Consider the following 18,527-nt stretch of genomic DNA (forward strand, 5'->3'; position numbering starts at 1 on the left):
CGAATGGCCATAATCTCTGCAACTAACATATAAGTACTTTATTTAAACCTTGCTTGTCCGCCAATGAAATCTCCTCTAGCAGTGCGTGTGAACATTCCCACTCTCACTAGATCACTGTGAATATCAAAGCTAACACATGCGTTACATTTGATTTCATTCTCATTCGATTTTTGCCATTTAATAACCTGGTTATCAGTGGATGAAACACCAACGTCTTTGCCATCCGGAATTCTTTACAAAAGTATTATGTACATTTGGCATTAGCTATTTATTATTTCAAAGTAAGATATTTCGTGCATTGCATAATTCCCAAACTCCAAAAATTACCTCCTCAACTTTACCTTTGTCATAATTCTATGTTAAAATATACTAATAGTGTAATTTTTATACATTACAATCTTAAATCTTCATAAATAGCAGGAAAACCAACAAACCATCCAAAGAATGCTAGTAAAAATAGTGTAGAGAGAAAAAAAAGAAAAAGGGTTAGCGTAAGTTTGGAGACCAAAGTGACGTGAAAGTGGTCTTGCAGGAATAATTCGTTTTGTCTATAATATAAAAAGCATATATATGGTCCTGGGGTGAAGAATAAGAAACACTTTTGTCACTCTAAATAAGAATTTGACACTCCCCAATATTGCTTAAATTCATTAGGGTTTTAAAGGAAAATCGAACAACAAACCGATAATATATATATATATATAGGGATTCTGGTCATCCATCAACATACTGAACTAATCATTCATATTCAAAGTAAGTTTCCTAAATGGATTTTGGTATTGCGATTTCAAGATTTTTGTGTATTTTAATTGCGTCTAAGGTTATTTAGGGTTTTATGTTGTATTGCATCACTTGTTGATATTTATTGGATTTTCTTGCTTGGAATTCGCAGTGTAATTGATATTGTTTTGCCGAGTGGTTTATTATTATGTTCAACAACTTACAATGTGTGTGTGAATTTTTACCAATAAAAGAAAGTCTACAGTGTCTTCTCTTTAGTGAAGAATGTATGGTACCTATAGTTGTCTTTGTCACTACTTTTAGGTTATTTTCTAGGGTTTTAATTGTTGTCGAAGTACTTGGTTAAGAAGATCAAATAGATTTCTGGGTTCTTTTTTGTTTTTATATTTTTTTTTACTGGAATTTCGTATTGCGATTTCATGATATTTGTATGATACCCTCCCCTGACCCCACTTATGGGACTACACTGGGTATGTTGTTGTTGTAGTTGCTTAACATATTGTCCACTTTTTAATGCTTTGAAATGGTAAGCCTGATCCTAAAAGCTTCCCTATGTCCAGCAGTAACTTTTTTTTTTTTTTTTACTTGCCTCATTGGTGGTTGGAGGTGAAGGGTCCTTTCCTGCTGATAAGAGTACTATTATGATAAGCTGAATGTTCATATATACATAAATGGAATGTACAAGTGGGATATAGATTCAGTTGCTCATCAAGGGGATAACTGGAGAATTTATGGAACAAATAATTCATTGTTGGAAGAAAAATCTTTCTGGGGATCGATGCAAAAATATGTGGTCATGTTGCTTCATATACATGGCTATTATGTATTGTGAGAAAATTGTTATTTTACATCTATATATTTCATAAAATGTGTAATAAGCAACCCAATATGTCACTAGTGATTTCAGTTCAAGAGAGTAGAGATAACCATGACTCTTGGAATACAGGTATTCAGGTAGAATCAACTAGCTCACTCTCTTTGAGGTTGTGCTGGCCAATAGCATTATATTCTTGATTGCTTACCCATATACTGTTGCCCGTATCGAGTATCCAAATGTTATTTCCTAAAACATATGAAGATTAATAATCAATATGTTCCTCTGTTCTATAGTTAAGTAGGCTGTATTGTGTGTGACTTATCCTTTTCCCGTTTCCTCACTTTTAGAGCTTTTCATTTCCTGCAATGAACAAAGAAATTTGTTCACGAAATGTAGGTTTCCTTTTGACTTGTGCATCCGTTTTGGTAAGACACTTATTAGAGTTATTATACTGTGAATTGAAGGTTTGATAATTTGCATATGATTAGTGATTGTTGGTGTTGTTGTTATTATTAATGCTATTAATTGTTACTACTAGTATTTTTATTTTTATTATTATCTTTTCCATCTGCAACCAATTAAACTGCAATTGTTTCTTTCTGTTGGTAGAGACTAGGTAAACCATAGACTTTGGCCCAAAAGATGGCGCATTTGACTATTACAAATATACTCGAGAAGGTAAACATCTCATGCCGTGGTTTCCCCCCCCCCCCCCCCCCCCCCCTCTTGTTATCCATTTCTTACGCTCATTTGTTTGGAGTACCTAATTCCTGTTGCTCCATGCAAATATGTAATTTGACTTAGCGTGGCCCTATTTTGCAGATGACGGGCAAGGACAAGGACTACAGATATATGGCAACTTCTGATTTGCTAAATGAGTTAAACAAAGAAGGTTTTAAACTTGATGTTGAGCTTGAAGGGAAGTTATCAACCACAATATTGCAGCAGCTTGATGATGCAGCCGGCGATGTTTCTGGATTGGCTGTGAAATGGTTTGACCTTTTCTCATTTGTCGTTTCTTGTACTTGTGCTGTTCCTGGCTTGGGACTAGGAGCTTCTTATTGACCCTACTAAAATGGTTGTAATCTTTTTCATGTTATAGATCCTATTGCATAATCACCATAGGTCTGCCAAACATTTCATTTTCCTTGTTAAATGGTTTTACCTTTTTCCATGTGTTTTTTCTTGTGTTGTTCCTGGCTTGGGACTAAGAGCTTCTTATTGCCCCTACTAAAATGATAATTTTTTTTCATATTATAGATCATAGTGCATGATCACCACAGGTCTGCCAAATATTTAATTTTCCTTGTTGACGATTTTCTTGGTATTGAGACCAAACCTGTTTGGCAATTGCACTATTCAATTTGTTTTGTGTAGCCCGATTTGATGGGGGTGATTTTATGAATATCTGAAGTGAAATTAGATGCCTAATGCTTAAATGAGAGGTCATTTGAGAATTTTGATTGTGACCCCTTTTTCTATAGTTTTCACCTTCCAGGATAATTTAATCCAATGGTATACTCTCATGCTATATTTAGCACTGAGACAAATTCTGATTTCGTTTCATGTGATTCATGCTTGAAAAAGACCTAGGCCTTTTTGTGTTTACTACTGCCCGCCCGCTGTGTTGAATTTTCCTGAAGTTCCTTGCTATTTTGAAATGGACAATGTAAACTAACTCTAGTCTGAGCTACCCCGAGTTTGCCACACTGCTAAATCAGAGTCTTACATGACTGCTAATTTGATTGACTAATTCTGTTTTCGAGATTTCTCATATTTTGACTGGCTTTGTGAATTTATTATCTGTTTGTACTGATTCATCAAAGAAGAAGTGGATATCATTTTGTTAATATGTCAATACTTGCAGTAGATGCTAATTCGTGTCGACATGCATCGTCTTGGTTTACAACATTGCTTAAGCCTGAGAAAATTGTACTCCAGTCTGATCGTCGCTTTCTTGACTAATTTTGGGTTTTCAGCCTTGCTCCATTGACGAAGAAGGTTCGTGAGCAGCAAATTCTAGAGATGACTAATAGGCTCTGTGATAAACTTCTTAATGGAAAAGAACTACACCGTGATATTGCAAGCATAGCTTTGAAGACTATTGTATCTGAAGTTCCTTCATCATCTGTTGCTACAAACATCCTTGTCTCAATTTCACCAAAGTTAATAAAAGGGATCACTGCTCCGGTGAGTTGTTCAAAGCTAACTTTTACTGTGAATTCTGTACATAATAGTTTAACGGGGTTTTCATATCATTTGTAAGTTGGAGTTGGAAGATCTTTTTCAAGTGAAACGCCTTGTCATTTGAAGTTGGATAATTTATCTTTTTTCATGTGTTTTTCTATACGATTCATAAATAAAAAGAGTAATGCTGCATTCTGTTACCTTTCAAAAAAAGAAAAAGAAAAAAGAGTAATGCTGCATGGTGGTTTATTGGCCCTTTTAACTTATTTGACTAACACTTAACTGGTTCCTGAATTGTGAACTGCATGGATAACCAGTCTTTCAATAGGTGATACAGAAATTACCTTCTCTGAGATGAGACAAGATCGTTCAAATTTGCTGCTCTAGATGATCTTGTTTAACTGAGGTGCATGGAAAGATGACAACATATACATCCCTATGATGGGTTTTGGATGTCGTTTCTGATCTTGAGGCTTTCTGGTCTTAATTTCTTGTTCCTCATTCAATTTCAGTCTTATCATTTTGGTTTTTAGTCCCGGTTCTAGTTTCCTCTTCAAGCCAACAAATTGCCTTCTAAGTTAACTGCAGTAGTAAGCAGATAGGTCCAGGCAATTTATGTGACCTAAACTAGTGACTAGTAGGTGGAAAGAGGATATACGAAGGAGCTTTTGCACCTTCTTATGCTGGACAGCTTGAGGGATTCTTAATGGCGGTGGTGTCCGAGCCAGCTTGTACGTAGCTTGATTATTCCAACGGGTACCCCACTTCCCACCAACACAGGTACTGAGTTAACTTCCCACCAACACAGGTACTGAGTTAACTACCCACAAACCACTTAGTATTGTTTTTGCCTCCAATGAAATTTAAGCCTGAGACCTCATCGCTGTCCTCGCGTTTTATTGACCAGTAGGCCAAACCCTTGAGTATACCAAAAAGTAGAAACCTACAAATAGAGATGGTTTTCTATGAACTCCACCCAATCGTCTAAACTCTAAACATAATGGGAGTTCATGTATAGATGGTCAACCATCGTTGACTCAACGTACAAGAAATCTACAATTGCCTTCCGGTGTCCATATTTAATTGTTTCCTTGGTTCAAGTCTTTTTGTTTACTTCTCTTTCCTATGAAAGCAAATATCGCTCCGTCATTCCAAGTGAAGGACGTATTATGCTGTTCATTAACAAAAGGCAGGTTTATAGGTGAATTGTCAATGCGTGCGCAATTTGTTTTAAGAAACGATGCTGTCATTCTTCTGTATATTCTCTTATCAGCCTTCCATTGGGAACTCAAACACTCTTTACTATGTTTATTTGCTAATGCACATATTTTTAGTTACTTTTTTCTTTTTATAAGTTTTCCTATAACTGTCTCCTTTCCAGGGAATGAGCACTGAGATTAAGTGTGAATGTCTTGACATACTATGTGATGTTCTTCACAAGTACGGGAATTTGATGGCCTCTGACCATGAGGTATTGTTAGCTTCGTTATTGCCCCAGCTGAGTACCAATCAAGCTAGTGTCAGGAAGAAGACTGTTGCATGTATAGGTAACTTTGTTATCAACATATACAATGTTTTAAGTTTTGAATGGAGAGTGTATCAACTTAGAACAGGGTTTGTTTGATGTTGATGGCTTCGTCATAGATGCTTTGGAGATAGTAACTGCAATATCCGTTTCGGACATGGAAACATAGGTTAATAAGATTTCTTAGACTATCATGTACTGTTGGACTAGTGGCCAAGCTTTCAACTTTTCCTGCTGAAACTTCAGTTTAACCTTTTTCCTATACAGCATCTCTGTCTTCGAGTTTGTCGGATGATTTGCTGGCGAAGGCTACAGTTGAAGTTGTTCGCCTTTTGAGCAATAAGAGCTCAAAATCGGAGATGATACGAACTAACATTCAGATGATTGGGGCCTTAAGGTAGCAAATCCTGAATTTAAATTGATGCTTGCATTTTGTCCTATCAAATGTCACACGTAATTTTGATGTACTTGTTTTTTGTGGTTAACGTTAGACAAATACCCAAGGACAATTTGCTTTTCTCGACAGTAGGTATAGTGAATACTCAATTAGCAGATTTCACATCCAATAATCTTCACCCTGTTGGACGCTATGTTTTCACCGTTATAGAGAAACTGTGACATAGTTGAAGGAAAAGAAGCCAGTTCATCATTTGACAACTGGAAAAACAGACACAGGAAGACGGGAATCAAGTCAAAATATTGGAAATTTAATGTACATAGGATAAAAGCCAAGTGGGTTTTGTATATAAAGTATGGTTATTTGGCCTGGTTTTCCTGTTGGGTAGTTCTAGAACTGCTTAGTGCGTACATCAAGTGAAACAACAGAGGACCGAGTGGCTTGTATCTGGGCGCTCTCTGCGGCAGATGAGCGTTTAGTGTTTGACACTTCTAAAGGGAGAATCTGGACTTAAATAAATGTGAAATAGAAAAGACTAAGGTGTCAAACTGACACATGCATGCTCACCCCTGACTGTCCCTTTTCCATTTAAGATCCTCTATTTTTTCCTTCTGAGATGGTGTGCTTCCTTTTGGAGATCTTTCCTCTTTACTATCTCTCTATTTTGTTGACTAATTTTTACTGAGCTGTCAAACTGTGGTTCCAGCCGTGCTGTTGGCTATCGCTTTGGTCCCCACCTCGGAGATACAGTTCCATTGCTAATTAGCTACTGTACAAGTGCATCTGAAAATGATGAGGAGCTTCGTGAATATAGTTTGCAGGTGTCTATTAATTGATTGTCTTTTTTCTCTGTTCTGGTTACCTTCCACCCTGGATGCAGCCTTGGTTTTGAAGTATTTTCATTTCCAGGCACTTGAGAGCTTTTTGCTAAGGTGTCCCCGGGATATTTCTTCCTACTGTGATGAAATTTTGCATCTCACGCTGGAATATCTCAGCTATGATCCCAATTTCACTGACATTATGGAGGAAGATGTTGATGAAGAAATTCTCGAGGAAGATGAAGACGAGTATGTTCACTTATGCTCTGGAGCTTGCTAAGACCTAATAGGATTATACATTGCAGACTTCTTGCTAATCAAATCACTTGTCAATTTTTGTTGTAGCGAGAGTGCTAATGAATACACTGATGATGAAGACGTCAGTTGGAAGGTTAGAAGAGCTGCTGCCAAATGTTTAGCTGCATTGGTAGTTACTCGGCCTGAAATGCTATCAAAGCTGTATGAGCAGGTATGACTAGGAAGTGTGACCTATTTTCGCTTTCTTAATTTGAGCTATTTTATATTTGAAGTTTGATACAGTACCCTCTATTTGACATTAAATTTTCCTTTTAAGTGTTGCTCAGATGTGATTTTTATTGAAGGTCAAATGTTTCTATATACTGTAACTGTCCATTTGTCTCATAGTCATAACAAGCTAATAATGCTGACTCTAAACTTGTGCAGGCTTGTCCAAAGTTGATTGACAGGTTTAAAGAAAGGGAAGAGAATGTTAAGGTAAATTTGAAACGTCTTTTGAATTTCCTAAACAAACTGGTTTTAATCGTGTAAATACTTGCTTGACAGATGGATGTGTTTAGTACATTCACTGAATTGTTGCGACAAACAGGCAATGTTACAAAAGGACAGACTAATCTGAATGAATCAAGGTAAGGTTGTTGCTTTTGCAACTTTGAATAACTTGTATTATTTTTTTTAATCTGTTATCATTTACTTCAACTCCGAAGGCAGTCACTTTTGGGAACACCTCTTTCACTTTACAAGAGTAGAATCTAAATATATGTAATTTTTAATGTGAATTTGAGCCCAGACGGTATAGTGCAGAAATACAGTGGTAACAGCAAGGATAGAAAGGATGTCGGGGATGTCAAAAGTTCCAAAAACCAAAATTGGGTGCATTTATGGATTTGTTTTTAATAGGAAAAAATTGTAGTATACTAATGTCCTGTAAGTATACTTTTGACAGCGCTTTAGTGGTGCTATATCAATAATACACTTACCATTTCTCAAAAATTAAAGATGTCCTAAAAGTTTTAGCTATTATGTGCCAGAAGGAGATTGTGAATAATCAAACAAAAACCTTCTTATTCTTTAAATGTGCTATGCAGTTCTTGTTAATTCTCTGCTTTTGAGGAATGATAAACTTTTCTTTGAGTTCTCCGCCATGGTCATTAATTATCTTCCTCTCCTTGTCCAATAGAATAAAAAAAAAAACTTCTTCCTCTATTTTTTTTTTTTTGACAAGGATAAATCTTCTTCCTCTATGAGCACTCTGCGCTAAATGAACCCTCATTAAATTCATGGAAACAGAAATGAAAAAAAAAGACTTTTTACTTTTTCATAAGAGAAAAACTCTTGTTGGATCAAACTAAGATAATACAGAAGGGCTCCTTGTATAGGATTTTCTTACAAGAAATAAGAAAATTTTCTTAACACTGCGCTTATGGTACGTGTAACTTCAAGCTTCAAAATGTTCTTACAAGAAATAAGGAATGTCGCTTTTATGGTGCATGTAACAAGCATCAGAATGCTCTAGATTCTTCCAATTATGCAGTGACTTCACATGCTAACTGTTACATTCAAGGTCTAAGAAAATCTGTCTGTTTGGAAAGTAAGATCAGTGCAATGAGACCATAGGGGAGGGAGCTTTAGTTTTCCATAGAACTACAACATCAATTGTTTATAGCATTATCAAGAAATAAAAGTTGATCTTTCTGTACTTTTCCTAATTCCGGACATGGGAATATTTCGATGTCCTTTCCTTGCTTATTGTCACGTTGTCATGTTAACTGTATATAGTTATTCTGCTTTTGGTGTATAAAAGTTTACTCTGAAGCAGCTCTATGCTTAGTTGTAACCTCTGCATCTTCTTGATGCCATTCTAATACATTTTAATTACTTCACCAAAAAAAATAATATAAGATGTTCTTCAGTCTATCTAGGATTGTAGTCTCAGGTTGGAAGTTTTTTCTCTTTCTATTTGTAAAGATGTTTTTTCCAGTACTACTCTAAGTACTGATTCTAATACAAATGTTACCAGTTTCAAAATAAAAAAGAGAGTTGACGGTGCAATGCATTACATTCGTATTCTTTTGGTAAAAGAAATTCTATGAATCTGCAGCAAAGTGATGCAATTATTTACTAGCGGGTAGCTACATCACAAAATATTTAATGAGCTTAAAAAATCTAGCTTGGCTTCTAATATAATTTGTAATTGTCATATTACACCCCCCCAAAAAAAAGAAGAAGTAAATACTTGCTGAGTTGGTGCTAATTACTGATTCCTTTTTGCTTTAGAAATTCCTGTGTTCCTTTCTTTTCAAATGATCCCCACCATATGACCGATGAGTTCCAAGTGATCAGCTTGTCCTTTTCCAAACCTTTCATGTACCAGCTTTACGCTAGGTCTTTAGTTGTCTTAAGCCATTTCCAACTGATCACCACTATGTTGAGAATGTCATACTTGTGTGGTAAAATCACAGTGGGTGAAGAAGAGATGATTAACATCCTCATTTTTGTCTCTCACACAATGGGCACTGCTGCAAATATAAGTCCCTCTTTTTTTCTTATTTTATGTTTCTCATGAGTTAGACAAGCACCATGTGCCACGAGCCCCATAAAGCAATCCAACTTCAGTGATGCTCTGTTCTTCCAAAAGCATCTCCATGGCCAGTTAGAAAAACTAAAACTGCCTGCAGGCGTCCTAAGTGTTGATAATGTGTTTTAACCTGAAGTTTCCGTGTCACATCCCTTCTCCGTATTAAGGGGTCAGGCTTAGCACATAGGCTTGTTTCTCAACACGCACACATACAATATCTAAGAATTCATATAGCACATAGCACTGTCTATGCATACCAACCTTTTTTTTTATTGTTAAAATAGGCTAAGGGTATGACCGTTATTCACCTCTACCACTAACACACACTTTGGTAAAGACTTGTGCACTTAGAACATCCGAATCTAGCAATAAAAAATCGTAAGTGCATTGACCCCATCAATCATCTAGGTGTCAAAGATTAAAATAGGTCCAGGATTAAACCCCAAGTCCACCCACCCGTAGTCAAACTCCCTTAGTGGGATAAATCTTGTAGATTGATACCCATATCATATTTAATTGTAGTAATAACAAAGAAAATGCAGTTTTACCTTGAATAGTGTATAGTTGTGGCTTTACCTCGATGTAAATTAATAGTGGTTTACGGATTTGTGGTTGTTGAGCCCATTAAAGCAAGTATGCACCCAATTATATGTAGGAATGAGATGTTGAGATTCCCTTATGGTATTTACCTTTGCTTTCCTTTCTTTTATTGGGGTATAACTGGGTTTTTCCCTCTCTCAGTGGCTGATTCCACTTTCTTTTTACCTGACCAAATATAACGTGGATTAGAAGATTCCTAATGCTTACTTCTTACTGGCATAGCCAGTTTGATGATGGTTTCAGTATGTTTTATCTCGGATATGTCGAATAAATGATGATTTCAATGGTAACTTTTACTGTATCATTCAGTCCTAGATGGCTATTGAAGCAAGAAGTGCCCAAGATTGTTAGATCATTAAATAAGCAGCTTCGGGAGAAGTCTGTCAAGACAAAGGTATGTGTCTACTGCTTACTGCCATCCTTGCTGCGGTTTATGTGTTTGTTGGCCTTATATTTTGTGAATCTCCCTCTTTTTAGGTTGGTGCCTTCTCAGTTTTGAAAGAACTTGTTGTCGTCCTGCCTGATTGCCTTGCAGAGCACATTGGATCCCTTATTCCTGGAATTGAGAAGGCATTATGCGTAAGTTGTCTTTTTACTGCTTGTATTTGTGCTTTATTTTGTGAATTTTCTTGGGTTGTTTCTTCTTTTCTATTAAACGTTGTGATTGGTACTGTACAGGACAAATCTTCCACATCCAATTTAAAGATTGAAGCCCTCATATTTACAAGACTAGTGTTAGCATCACATTCACCACCTGTTTTCCACCCACATATTAAGGTAAGACATCTTGTTACTTATCTGCTTGATACAATTTTAGTAGATGATATACATACCTGAGAAATGGTAGTAATCATGCATAAATATGATCTTATACCTGGACTGGTGCGTACTTATAGAATTGTGTTGGCTTGTAAAATCTACGGGTGACCTACTTCTCACATAAAAAATGAAAAAAAATTCTTTTATTGAAAAATGGTTAGCAAATATGCGTAATACGTGTTTAACTTAAAAAATGCAAGAAGCTCATGATATTTGAAAAAAGAAAAGATACTCAACACTAAACAGGAGTACAGGACTGTTCAGCGGATTGTATGGCTTCATTCCTTGACTGATCAATGAGGAGATGCTCTAATTATGTTATATGTTTCCATTATATCTTGCAAAATCTCTCTTCTTTTTCCCCGTGACTTGAAAATTAAGAAAATTTTAAAGAATTAATTTTCAGTCTTTACAGCCTTCGAATTTAAATGATCGTGTAGGAGCAATCATCTTAGTCTGACAGAGCCTGTAAGTCCAAAGATTGCCTTTGACTATACTCTCTGCTTTTGTTAACTAGGCTATCTCTAGTCCTGTTATATCTGCCGTCGGTGAGCGGTATTACAAAGTTACTGCAGACGCATTAAGAGTTTGCGGTGAGCTTGTACGGGTATTGCGGCCGAATATTGAGGTTAGGTTTCTTTTACTGTGCCAAACAACAACTTGTATTAGCTCTCTCTGAAATACTGATTATGTTGCTTTTTAGGGTTCCACCTTTGATTTCAAACCCTATGTTCTTCCAATATATAATGCCATCATGATGCGTTTGACAAACCAAGATCAGGACCAGGTCAGTTGGTTGCTTGAGAATTGTGGGATTTTCTGATGTAACTATGTAAGTTGATGTTTACGTAAAGTGTGCTTGACTTACAGGAGGTTAAGGAGTGTGCAATTACTTGCATGGGGCTCGTAGTTTCAACATTTGGTGATCACCTGCAAGCTGAATTATCTGCTTGTCTTCCAGTTCTGGTGGATCGGATGGGCAATGAAATAACTAGACTGACAGCTGTCAAGGTTTGTTTGACGCTAACTGCTTTGGAACTGAGCTCTATTTATGACTAGGTTGTCTTGAGCTTTTGGTAATTTTCTCATCAGGCAGACCATCAATCACAAAATTGAATATAAATTGGAAAAAAGCTACAAATGCTTGGAGATAAAGGATAGCTCTTTTGGTTAAAGAACAATTCAACAATTTTAGTTAAATATCAGGAACTATAGGATCAAAGAAAATGATCATTTGAGATTTTGGCTCATGAGTTGGTATGACCAGAAAAGAGAAGTATCCCCTGTACTCTCACCATTTTCATGGCAGGACTTACTGCCGACGTTCTTGCTCTTTCCACGACAAGTGGTTTAAATTGCTTGCTGCTTTGGTTGCATTGATTTGATTGGAATTTCTCAGAGTTTATACCTTATTTGCAGGCTTTTGCTGTCATAGCTGCTTCTCCATTGCACCTAGACCTCTCATGTGTCATCGAGCAAGTGATTTCTGAGTTAACTGCATTCTTGCGCAAGGTGAAACTAAATGTTCTCAAATGCTTTCTTCTTAGGAAAAAATTCACTGCATTTTATGTTATGAGGAAGACTAAATAATTTTGCTACCTCTGGAGAGTAGGCCAATCGAGCTCTCAGACAGGCTACTCTAGGGACCTTGAACACCCTCATCGTTGCTTATGGTGATAAAATCGGATCTGCTGCGTATGAAGTTATTGTTATGGAACTTTCTACGCTAATAAGGTTTGAGTTTATGATTCGTTTGATTGTCTAATTTTATCAGATGTTATATTTCAATCTTAAATTGTGTCATCAATATCTTCTGACCACCTGATCCATTTGGACTTTAGTGACTCAGACTTGCACATGACAGCCCTCGCGCTGGAGCTTTGCTGTACATTAATGGCTGACAGAAGGTCAAGTGCAAATGTGGGTTTGACTGTGAGAAACAAAGTTCTTCCTCAAGCCTTGACACTAGTGAGGAGTTCACTGCTTCAGGGGCAAGCCCTTCTGGTACTTCCTTGTTTCTGTTGGTTTCAGTTTTGATCTAGGCTGTTTGCTATACAACACTCACTTTTATTAATATGGCAGGCTATTCAAAACTTTTTTGCTGCATTGGTTTACTCTGCCAATACAAGCTTCGATACTCTGCTTGATTCTCTACTTTCAACTGCTAAACCATCTTCCCAGTCTGGCGGTGTTACCAAACAAGCTTTGTTTTCGATTGCGCGATGTGTGGCAGTTCTTTGTCTTGCCGCAGGTGATCAGAAGTGTTCTTCTACAGTAAACATGCTGACAGACAGCCTGAAAGATGATAGTAGTACTAATTCGGTAGGTCCTTTATATATTTATTTGTATCTTGGATAAGTTGTTTGTTGCTGTTGAATTATATGACAATTTCATCTAAAGACTTGTATAATTACTTAATTATGTCTTCAACACGCTAACATGCCCCCTCACTAGATTCTTTTTCATGGGGCAAGCATGTGAAAATATTGGGTGGTGGTGAGACTTGAATCCAAGACCTTTTGCCTGCTTTGATACAATTTTAAGAAAATACACTTTGAGTCTTAACTCAATCCCAGAAGTTGCCTCATCATGAGTATACTCATGACCATGTAAGGAGTTAATGGCTGTTCTTTTACCAAGTGTAACAGTCTAATCCACTAGTGATATTGTCCACTTTCTGTCAAAGCTTTGCGGGATTTAAAAAGCATCACTAGAGTTTCAAAGCTTACTTTTTTATATACCTAGCATCTCTCCCGTGCTTTGCTGAGACTTGAATCCAAGACCTTTTGCCTGCTTTGATACCATTTTAAGAAAATACACTGTGAGTCTAACCCAACCCAGAAGCTGCCTCATCATCATGAGTATACTCATGACCATGTAAGGAGTTAATGGCCATTCTTTTACCATGTAACAGTCTAATCCACTAGTGATATTGTTCACTTTGAGTCAAAGCTTTGCGGGATTTAAAAAGCATCACTACTGTTTCAAAGCTACTTTTTTATATACCTAGCATCTCTCCCGTGCTTTGCCAATGTGAGATTTGCTTAGGGTGTAACATACACCGCCTAAGCGACTTAGCATTTTCGCTATCGCCTATGGTTGTGCGGGATTGGCTCTGCTACCATGCAATAAAAATGGATCTTCTTGGCCCTAACTTAATTCAAAAGCTAGCTTATGATGTGAGATTGTCTAAGGCACCCCATAAGGAGACAACAATCTGTATCCTCTACCAATATTTGACAATCTAATATTCAATAGTCCACACACCCGGGACTGAAGATCTGAACTGCGGATAGCAAGGGTGCCACACACATTATGCCATGTTCTTAACATGCCATTTAAAGAAAATGAACCTTGGTAAGCATTAAACGCTAAAAGTAAGTTTGTGATATGAGGAGTGTTCAAAACCATACAGAGACGAATATGATGGTTTTTTTCTGTCTGTAAAGAGAGAAATAGGAGGGCATTTGAAGGGGCGGAACAAGATTTTGTTAAGTTGCAAAGTTGTGTTTCGTCTCTAGTTTCTTTTTGGTGTACTACAAGGTCCCTATTTGTATAGAGGATTGGATCTCTTTTGTTGAGAACCATATTTTGTTGTAGGTTCTCTTCTTTTGGTATATGGCTTGTATACGGGGGATTCTCCAATTGTTAATAAAATTGTTTACCTTATCAAAAAAAAAAAAAAAGATGGTTTTTTCTGCTTGTCAATAACTTTCTTATTTTGCAAGTAGTTGTGGCAAACTATTGATGTGTGTAATGACAAAACAGATTTTCTGCTTGGACTGTCATTTCAGATAGACCATGAAATAAGAAAATGGATCTGCCATCAAGCTGTGTAAATTTACATGACATTCTTTGTTTCTGCTGAGTTCAGTTCAACTTTTCAGGCCAAGCAACATCTTGCCTTGCTGTGTTTAGGGGAAATTGGAAGAAGGAAGGACTTAAGTTCACATGCCCATATCGAAAATATTGTCATTGAGTCCTTCCAATCACCTTTCGAAGAGATAAAGTCAGCTGCCTCTTATGCTCTTGGAAACATTGCTGTGGGTAATCTACCGAAGTATTTACCCTTTATCTTGGACAAAATTGATAATCAGCAGAAGAAGCAGTACCTGCTGCTCCATTCTTTGAAAGAGGTATCTACATTTTAGATTATCTTTTATTTGAGGAATTCTTTTCCCTCTAAGGTATTGCATGATTTCTGGACTTATATCGAGATATGTCGTTGCCAACAGGTCATAGTTAGACAGTCTGTGGATAATGCTGAATTCCAGGATTCAAGTGTGGATAAAATCCTTAATTTGCTCTTTAATCATTGTGAAAGTGATGAAGAGGGTGTTCGGAATGTCGTAGCTGAGTGCCTGGGAAAAATTGCACTTATTGAACCTGGCAAGCTTGTTCCAGCATTGAAGGTAAGATTAATGATATATCTCGTTAGCTCTAGATCAATTTATTTTGGAGTTCTTTCTGCCTGCAAATTTCTCAACTTTCCTTTTTGTGTAGGAGCGGATTAGTAATCCAGCTGCATTCACCAGAGCGACTGTTGTAATTGCTGTGAAGTATTCCATAGTTGAGCGGCCAGAGAAGATAGATGAAATCTTGTCTCATGAAATTTCATCTTTCTTGGTGCTTATTAAGGATAAAGACCGGGTATTCCTAATTTGATGCTGAAGAACTTTTTGTATTACAGAAATAATTTTCCGGTTCTCCTGACTTCTCATCACATGCTTTATTGATTATGCAGCACGTTAGGCGTGCAGCTGTTCTGGCCTTGAGTACTGCAGCTCATAACAAGCCTAACTTGATAAAGGGCCTTCTACCTGAACTCTTGCCACTTCTATATGATCAGACAATAATTAAGGTGTCATCAAATATCTCTTTAAAATATATTCATTTTTTGTGCATGTTATTTTATATTGTATTTCAAGGCACTTTATACTGGGGTGCACCACCTTCATTTTGTCAACTCTTGGTTCTTTGAGATATGTATTTGATTGCTGTCCGAAGGTGTGTGCCCAAGGATAACACTACATCCTGCTGAATATTCTTGTCCCCGATTAGTACGATAACTGGATGCAACTTTTAAAGCTAGAATCTACAATACATTGATGAACCACATCATTTCCTTGTATTTTAACTTATTTGAAGCTAATCACGTGAGTTAGAGATGGACAACTAGAGATTGTAGTATTATCTTTGGTTAGATGATGGTATGAAGTAACAGGTTTGTTTCTTCTCTCCACCAATTCCAAATCTCCAGATAATTGACCAAGACAGCTGTTAGATACTATAAGCTAGCATGTCAACAACATAAGTCACATTTGGTTTTTACATAACTCACTAATCTATGACCAAATCACACATCCCATTAAGCTTACCCTCTGTAACAGTTAGAATGGGCCAGACTTTGCCTATGAGCTTATTGCTAATCTAACATTTTTGTGGACATGATTATGTTATGACCACCTCTCAAGTAAATAAGGACTAGGCTATGTTTGTGCCCATATAAAGTCATATATAGTGCAGTATTCACCTTATTAGAGGTTTGTTGCTTTTGTTCAGCAGCCTCATTTGACATCCCATGTTGGTTAGTTCTTTCCAAATTCAGAAACCTCCTCTCATCTGTGGACATATATGTCAGAGTTATCAGAAAAATAAGAACAAAGAGAACCTGTACTGATGCTACTGAGGGAAACATCTACCTCGTATCATTTAGGACGGTATATGTGTGTTTGCTGGCTGAGAAGTTGGATTAATTTCTATGTCTCATAATTGAAAGATAATTCAGGAGATATCAATTATTCATAATCTGTTGCACTAGGAGTGTTACTAAAAACGGTTGGTCTCATTCTCCATCATGATTATGCTTCTTCCCTCTTGCAGAAAGAATTGATAAGGACAGTTGATCTAGGTCCCTTCAAGCATACAGTTGATGACGGACTCGAACTGAGAAAGGCAGCTTTTGAATGTGTGGACACTTTGCTAGACACTTGTCTTGATCAAGTGAATCCCTCATCTTTCATTGTTCCATATCTTCAATCTGGTCTGGATGGTAAGTTGAAAGCTTGTGTTAGACCTGATTCTTTTTCTGTTTTCTCTTGAAATGTGTTGTTCTGGTTCTCGATTGGATTTTATTGATGTCAGCAATTTTTCTCTCTGTTTTCTTGGGGTTGGGGGTGACATTGTTAGACATGTAACTGCTCACATACAAGAATTTTACTGCTGAACTGAATCCTTTGTCTCCTCTCCAGATCATTATGATGTTAAAATGCCATGCCACCTTATCCTTTCTAAACTTGCTGATAAGTGTCCTTCAGCGGTATTAGCAGGTATAGTATTTTTGCTGTTTTTTTCCTAATGAACTAGTTTGTGTTTTACTTCTTCGGAAGTTATGCTTACAATATTATTGCTTTGCAGTTCTGGACTCTTTGGTGGATCCTCTGCAGAAAACGATAAATTTCAGACCAAAACAGGATGCTGTCAAGCAAGAAGTTGATCGCAATGAAGACATGATTCGAAGTGCCCTTCGGGCAATTGCAGCTTTAAACCGGATCAGGTGAGCATCTTTAGTGTCCCTTGAAATTATATATACTTTCGTAGACACATGTCTTGAATCAAGAAGTAGCATCTATTTCAGAATTTTCATGATCAAAATGAAGTTATGTAAATATTGAAGCAAAAATTTTGCAGATCGTTGAACTTCTCTTCTACTGCTACTTGCAATATGAAAGTTCTAATCTGGCTTAACCTTTGTGCGCGTGAAAAGAAAATATTCTTATTGCTATTTGATACTTCTGTTTCCTTTCCTCCTCTCTTCTTTTCTCAATCTTCCTTGTTTGCTGACCTTAGTTTGACGTATTTGTCCTTCACCCATTGTTTGCAGTGGAGGTGACTACAGCCACAAGTTCAAGCATCTAATGGGTGAAATTGGGAAGTCCCCAACACTCTGGGAAAAGTACTGTTCTATCAGGAATGAGTGACCTTCCTAGCCTTTGTACCGTTTGGCTGCAAATACAAACATGATACAAACCTTTCATACAAGGTTCCTCAGATCTGGTTGTACAAGTTTGGACAATTATAATTTTACAGCAAGTAATGTGAATGCGCGGTTATGATAGAACAAGTGCTCGTGGAGAGGTATAGGGATGCTACGTGAGTCCATGCTTACCATGGGATATTTAACGCACTTTACCTTGTATAGGTTTAATCTTAGCATTTTGGTTTGTCATATAGGCAATGCGCATTGTAATTTGGCTCCTTATTTTGTCTAATTGGTTTTGGGTTCATGGACGTTCGATTGAGTTTTTTTTTTTGGTTGTACGGAAGTTTATGAGCTTATTCTTGAATCTTGAGTAGTTCATTGATTTTCCTGTTTAACGTTTTAAAAACACCTATTATTTGGGTTTAATGCTTTAATAACTGCGTTTTTTGGATTCTCTTTTTCTGACTGTACCTGCCTTATGTTAGGGCTTTGAAAAGCTCTGGATTATGTTATCCTGCCGAAGAGCTATCAAGAACTGTAATTGGGTTACAAGTATTTGATTAAAAAATGCAGCGGGCGTATTCGCAGTTTAATTATATTAAAAGGGTGTTTAGTGTTATTTTTCCTGAAAATAATGGTAAATTAGTGTAAATGTCACTGTAATTCTAATAATGCAAAGGCATAGGAGTTTGAACAGGGATTCTATCCCGAAACTATTTTACGTGCTAAGCTCATCTAACATGATATTTCTTGATAGTAAGTAAAGTAATTTAGATAATCAAGATTGATGTAAAATTGGTGGTAT

The 18,527-nt window shown here is 36.8% G+C and overlaps 1 protein-coding gene across 1 annotated transcript; it reads left to right on the forward strand.

Annotated features, from left to right (window-relative positions):
• Nucleotides 1–429: 429 nt before the first annotated feature.
• LOC132598594 (cullin-associated NEDD8-dissociated protein 1) lies at nucleotides 430–18,173 on the forward strand. Its single transcript, XM_060311561.1, has 29 exons — nucleotides 430–753; nucleotides 2,168–2,236; nucleotides 2,381–2,550; nucleotides 3,538–3,748; nucleotides 5,127–5,292; nucleotides 5,538–5,667; nucleotides 6,374–6,488; nucleotides 6,577–6,734; nucleotides 6,831–6,954; nucleotides 7,170–7,220; nucleotides 7,290–7,372; nucleotides 10,231–10,315; nucleotides 10,399–10,500; nucleotides 10,600–10,698; nucleotides 11,258–11,368; nucleotides 11,444–11,527; nucleotides 11,611–11,751; nucleotides 12,160–12,252; nucleotides 12,353–12,474; nucleotides 12,582–12,744; nucleotides 12,823–13,062; nucleotides 14,628–14,876; nucleotides 14,976–15,152; nucleotides 15,244–15,390; nucleotides 15,485–15,601; nucleotides 16,624–16,792; nucleotides 16,992–17,069; nucleotides 17,158–17,296; nucleotides 17,624–18,173. Exons 2-29 carry the CDS (start codon nucleotides 2,201–2,203, stop codon nucleotides 17,718–17,720), a joined length of 3,657 nt encoding a protein of 1,218 aa, XP_060167544.1. The 5' UTR covers nucleotides 430–753; nucleotides 2,168–2,200; the 3' UTR covers nucleotides 17,721–18,173.
• The last annotated feature ends 354 nt before the right edge of the window (nucleotides 18,174–18,527 follow it).

This window comes from Lycium barbarum, chromosome 6, assembly GCF_019175385.1.
Source record: "Lycium barbarum isolate Lr01 chromosome 6, ASM1917538v2, whole genome shotgun sequence".
In the NCBI taxonomy this organism is placed as follows: Eukaryota; Viridiplantae; Streptophyta; class Magnoliopsida; order Solanales; family Solanaceae; genus Lycium; species Lycium barbarum.

Coding starts and splice junctions, on each gene's coding strand:
- LOC132598594 (XM_060311561.1), top strand. CDS start 2,201: ATGGCGCATTTGACTATTACAAATATACTCGAGAAG. Junction 5,293..5,537: donor GAAGACTGTTGCATGTATAG/GTAACTTTGTTA, acceptor TTTCCTATACAG/CATCTCTGTCTTCGAGTTTG. Junction 6,735..6,830: donor CTCGAGGAAGATGAAGACGA/GTATGTTCACTT, acceptor TTTTTGTTGTAG/CGAGAGTGCTAATGAATACA.